Below are 5,287 nucleotides of genomic sequence, written 5' to 3'. Positions count from 1 at the left end.
TGTGTATATATATATATATATATATATATGTATGTATATATGTATATATATATGTATGTATATGTGAAGTTCTGGGACCAGTGATTTTTGACTTATCTCAGACCAATAAAAATGATTTTTTTATGTTAAGTACATTTGTAGTGACAATGCAGGCTGCCAGTATTTAATGAGCCCAAGATGTAAAACCTTCTTTGTCCCATTTCACCTGATGCTCAAAATTACCTGACTTCATCCTAACTTATTGATATTATAAGGGAAGTTAGTGCCAGTGTTTCTGTTACTTAAATAAACTTTTTAAAGTTTAGCTGGCACCACTGGGTCATATGTCTTCTTGTATCAAAATGGCTGCACACCCAGATGTCATTGTGTTACTGTGTGCTCTAAACCTGCTTCTATACAGTTTTGTAATGACTCGATGTCATTGTGCGCCTTTTGTCAAAGCATTTGGTGTCTCCTGTCATTAACTACGAATCAATGTGCACCAGCCTTGCAGTGTTTGGAGTTATTATTTTGTGTGCTGTCTATACTGTCCCTAGGCATGTGATGACCTCAGCAAATGGACTGTGCTGTTGGGGTCCTCTCTGGTTTGCGGTCCACGAATAGAGAATATTTCATTCATCATAGAAGCTACAGGACACAGAGTGGTCTACCATTCTCCTCACACATCAAATAAGAAAGTATGCACCATTCATTGTTTAACAAGTAATATTCTCAGAAGAATCAATCTGATTTAGCCAACCCAGCTTTTAGCAGATATATTTTGCCCTGATTTCCCCAATTCCCAACTTCGTTATTTAAATCTTATAAATCTGTAGTTCATATCTTTTGTATTTTTTTAAATTGCCAATTTTCCATTTTTATTCACTGCAGTTTTCTAAATACAAGCTTGTATAGTTGCTATTTGATACTAGGCACCTGGAAGCCTAAAAACCTGCTGCTTTCTACCTGAATGTTTTAAGTACTCACTCTAAATGTGGGCAATGTGGCCCTAAAATAATATCACAATATTTCAGGGTATTTTTGATGATATGACAAATAAGTAAAAATAAATAAAGAAAGAAAGAGAGAAAAAAAAAATTGTATATACATGTGTGTGTATATATATATATATATATATATACATACATGCATACATATACATATTTCTTAATTTAAGAAAACAAAACTGCAACATAATAGGGGTTACAGCTAAAAAGATTATTTCTCATTTCTTTAATTTGTGAACAACAGTAACTCAGAGCAAGATTCAGGTTCTGTATACAATATTAATTGTTCAGCAACATAAAATCTACCACAAATTACACATTTAAACAGCTCACAAATACAAAAAAATGTACCTTGGGATCTATATAAATCAACAGGTGATTTCCTTCTCTTTGAGCAAAATCCTAAATGATTGAGATGTTTTTTTTCCCCACCTGGACCTTTATGCTCTGCCCTCTCCTCTAAACATCATGCTGTAACATGTGACAGGCTGTTATGCTACCATAACTATCGCACATTCACATATATGCAGTTTGTCGAGCTGCAAGCGTCACGTAGGTTTACATTACCAAAGGTTTAAGTACTTGACTGTACTGACTCCTGTGTGGGCATGGCGAGAGAGGAGAGGGAGAGATGCTGAGCTGCTGCCAGCAGAGTTGCTGTTCCCTCTGCAGGGATGGTTACTGTGATAATTTTGCTTTCCGCCATGCTTGTTGTTGCTGTGGGTAACAGTATGACGTCAATATGTCAACAAGCCAAAATATCACGAGTGACATGATATGAATTCTTCATATGATATTAAAAAATATGTAGGTATTTTTGTGAACGAGATGATATGGCCTACCCCATTTGATACATTTTTTATTAACCGCATATGTTTTAAAAAAGGCATGTGTAGTGTCTTGACATAATATTCATATACTAAACACACATAGTAATACTAGAATGAGCTTGATGGCTGCCTGCTGCTGCTGCCTGCAGCCTCCAGGGCTGGAAGATATATTTTAATCTTAACTAGGATTAGAATAATAAAATGCTTCAAGATTTATCCAAGTATCCACTTTTATTGAACTCAAAATATGATAAGAGTAGCATTGAATCAAATCAAATCATCAAATCATGCCATATCAAATTAGAATTGCAGCTTTAGCGTTTCTATGCCTCTGCACACCAGTCAGGTTTCTCTTACATTTACATCCATGTCTGTGAAAACATGAATGCTTCACTTCACAGAAGATCTATACAATCAACGCAGTTTCAAGGTGGACACCCAAGATTAGTGTCACCAATTTAGTATCTGACCAAATGTCTCCCCTTCTGTTCCTGAGATATGATGTCGCGTAATAGCCAGAAAAAAGGAATGAGACGGATGCAAGGTCACATTTTACCTTGACCTTTGACCTATGACCACCAAATCTAATCAGTTCATTGTTGAGTCCAATTGAATGTTTGTGCCAAATTTAAGGAAATTCTCTCAAGGCATTCTTGAACTAATGCGTCTATAAGAATGGGATGGACAGACAACTTGAAAACATAATGCCTCTGGCTACCACTATTGCTGGCACAGAGGTATAAAAATGTGTTTATTGTGCCCTTCGGGTGGCCAAACACTTCCACTCTTTAAACAGTATTTCAGAAACCACAGTTACAGAAACTTGTAAAAATCTGTGCTGTTACAGCACTTCCCACCAAGTCGTATCAATCTATATTTAACTGCAGCTCCCGAATCAGTGAAATGCCATCAAACTCTGCACTTCAACAACAGACAATGTATACTACAACCGTTTTGTTGAAGTATTCTTTTGGTTTACTGTTTAGTAGCATATCTTTTTAGTTTTATTACTTGAAAGAAAAACCTCACTTAAAAGGCTGCAGGAATAAATGACAATTTTAATGTAATGTTTGTGCACGTGTGAAGTGCTTGTTTTGTTCCTAGCATTTCCTCAGAGCTCTGACTGGACTTTTGTTGATCATCATGAAGCTCTGGTAGCTCTGAGTGATTGGAGGTGTTCAATGTGACAGAAAAAAGTATTATACAGGTCTTAATTATTAATGTCTCAGTAAATACACATCTCCTGCATGCTTTCCTACGGACTGTAATTAAGTGTAGTTTTTAAAAACACAGAATCAACTTGAGAATGGTAGTTGTTGACATGAGAGTGGCTCTCATAGCATGTATTTCACATTTTGAAAAACTGCTAACCATGTCCCTTGCTTATGAACATATCTGTAATTTTGAGGCATTTTGTTGCACTGTCCTGCAGGGTTTTTCTCCTTTTAATGCACTCCCTCTCACTTCCATTTTTGTCTTTCTCTCCTCTCTTTCTCCTGTGCTGTCCATTATTTTCTTCACGCTACTCAATCATTGCGTACAGTGCGCAACATTCAATCATTGCGCACTGTACGCAATGATTGAATGTTGGGTTTCTGCCCTCTGTTGTTTTCGCTATGATTCATTCATTTCACTCTGCATTTTTTTGCCTCTGCGCTGGTGATAGCTGTGGCCAGAGGCATTATATTTTCACGTTGTTCATCCATCTGTTTGTTCCATTCTCGTAAACCTGGTATCTCAAGAACACCTTGAGGGAATTTCTCCAAATTTGCCACAAACGTCCACTTGGATGTAATGATGACCTCCTTGGATTTTGGTGATTATAGGTCAAAGGTTGAGGTCACTATGACCTCATTTGTTTCATTCTCGTGAACATGACATCTCAAGAACACCTTGAGGGATTTTTTTTTCAAATTTTGCATAAATGTCCACTTGGACTTAAGAATGAACTGATTTGAATTTGGGTGGTTGAAGGTCGAAGGTCATGGTCAATGTGCCCTAAAAAAAAACGAACTACGAGACAGTATATATTCAGTGTAAAATATCAGCAACAAGATTTCTCAACACTAAAAAAGTAATCAAGTGTTTGCATTGCCTTGTTCACCCTGTTGTTATGATTTCATATTTGAAGTTGGCGTTTGTTTTCCTAAGTCACAGTTTAACTTCAGTGGACCTTGTGTATGGTTTCCTGCATGTGCAGAATAGTACAATACATTCTGTTGTGGATTAACTAGTGACTTCAGGGTCTCAGCTAATCAGTAACATGTTTTGTGTACAGGTGCTAAAGTGGTCTGACTACTGTCTTCCTCTGGCCTGTAGCCCTGGACAACCGTTCAGGGCAGTGGCTCAGGCCAGTGTAGATAACTTCAGTCGGTTGGGTGTGGCTTTTATTGAAGATCGCCTTCAGCTGGATGATGGACTTATGCCTTCAAAAATAATCCGTATGTTTCCTTCATTTACATTTTATATTTACTCTTTTTATAATTAATTGTGTTTTTATTTTACCACCTTGAAACACCCTACTTTTGTGTTAATTCATCTCCAATCATCATCCAATGCATTATGCATGATGTTCTACTCAGTGGGTAGACAGATAGCTAGACAGATAGATAGAAACTTGATTGATCCCCTGGGGAAATTCAGGTAGCCCATGCAATCTGTATTAGCATAACTATAAATTAGAAACAAAATCATTTATGATTTTCAAATCATTATCGTAAAACTTCAATTAATAGCGCGCTATTATTTCCATAAATCACTGAAATCAATGGGCCTATTTTTGGGACAGGCCTTTAATTCCTCTCACGCAAAATTGTTGAATAGCAAAGATGGGAAATACTATCAAATTGTTTATTTAAACCAGTATAAATACAAAAGAGGTGTTGGTTTACTGAATACCAAGTGTGTGACCTCAGTGATGATGAATGAATGAACCCTTAGGTGCTGGCTCTATGGATAGTCAATCTCCACAGGTTGTCCAGTAAGAACAAGATGAGGATGGCCAATAATAAATCCAGTTCACACACTAACTGGCATGCCACTCATTTATTTTCGGTTGGTCGGAATATCCATATGTGATGTGTGTGGTTACTACAATAAAGAAATAAACAGAGAACATGCACATATATTAATATGTAACAATAAAAAATATAAACAGTATGGCATTAATACAAAATGAAGTGAATTAAGGAAATCACTACTGCTGAATAAATGAGAATACTGCCCTCAATACTGTAAGGGAGTGTCAACAAGGAATAAAATCTGTATGACTTATATTTACTGCTACTGGGGCCTGTATCACGAAGCGAGATCAACCTTTCCTGGGTTACCCAGACCTATCCTGGGTTGACTAACCCTAACAATGGCAATCAGGATAATCGGTATCACGACGCTGGATATCAACTCGGTAACTCAACCCAGTGTTGCTTTATCAAGAGCCGTGAACGCGCACGCAGCGAACCAATCACAATC

At 37.0% G+C, this 5,287-nt stretch overlaps 1 protein-coding gene across 4 annotated transcripts in view; it reads left to right on the top strand.

Moving 5' to 3' along the window:
* The window catches only part of hlcs (holocarboxylase synthetase (biotin-(proprionyl-CoA-carboxylase (ATP-hydrolysing)) ligase)), a 106,581-nt gene that overhangs the window by 2,373 nt on the left and 98,921 nt on the right, over positions 1-5,287 (top strand). For 3 of the 4 annotated variants that reach the window (XM_050035570.1, XM_050035553.1, XM_050035578.1), the window contains exons 2-3: positions 537-677; positions 4,095-4,257. In XM_050035570.1, coding sequence (XP_049891527.1) covers positions 537-677; positions 4,095-4,257 — 304 coding nt within the window. The remainder of the gene's footprint in view (positions 1-536; positions 678-4,094; positions 4,258-5,287) is intronic. The other variant, XM_050035561.1, reaches the window with a different exon arrangement.

This window comes from Epinephelus moara, chromosome 3, assembly GCF_006386435.1.
Source record: "Epinephelus moara isolate mb chromosome 3, YSFRI_EMoa_1.0, whole genome shotgun sequence".
Classification (NCBI taxonomy): Eukaryota; Metazoa; Chordata; class Actinopteri; order Perciformes; family Serranidae; genus Epinephelus; species Epinephelus moara.
The sequence above is the reverse complement of the archived record's forward strand: the minus strand, read 5'-3'. Positions and strand labels throughout refer to the sequence as shown.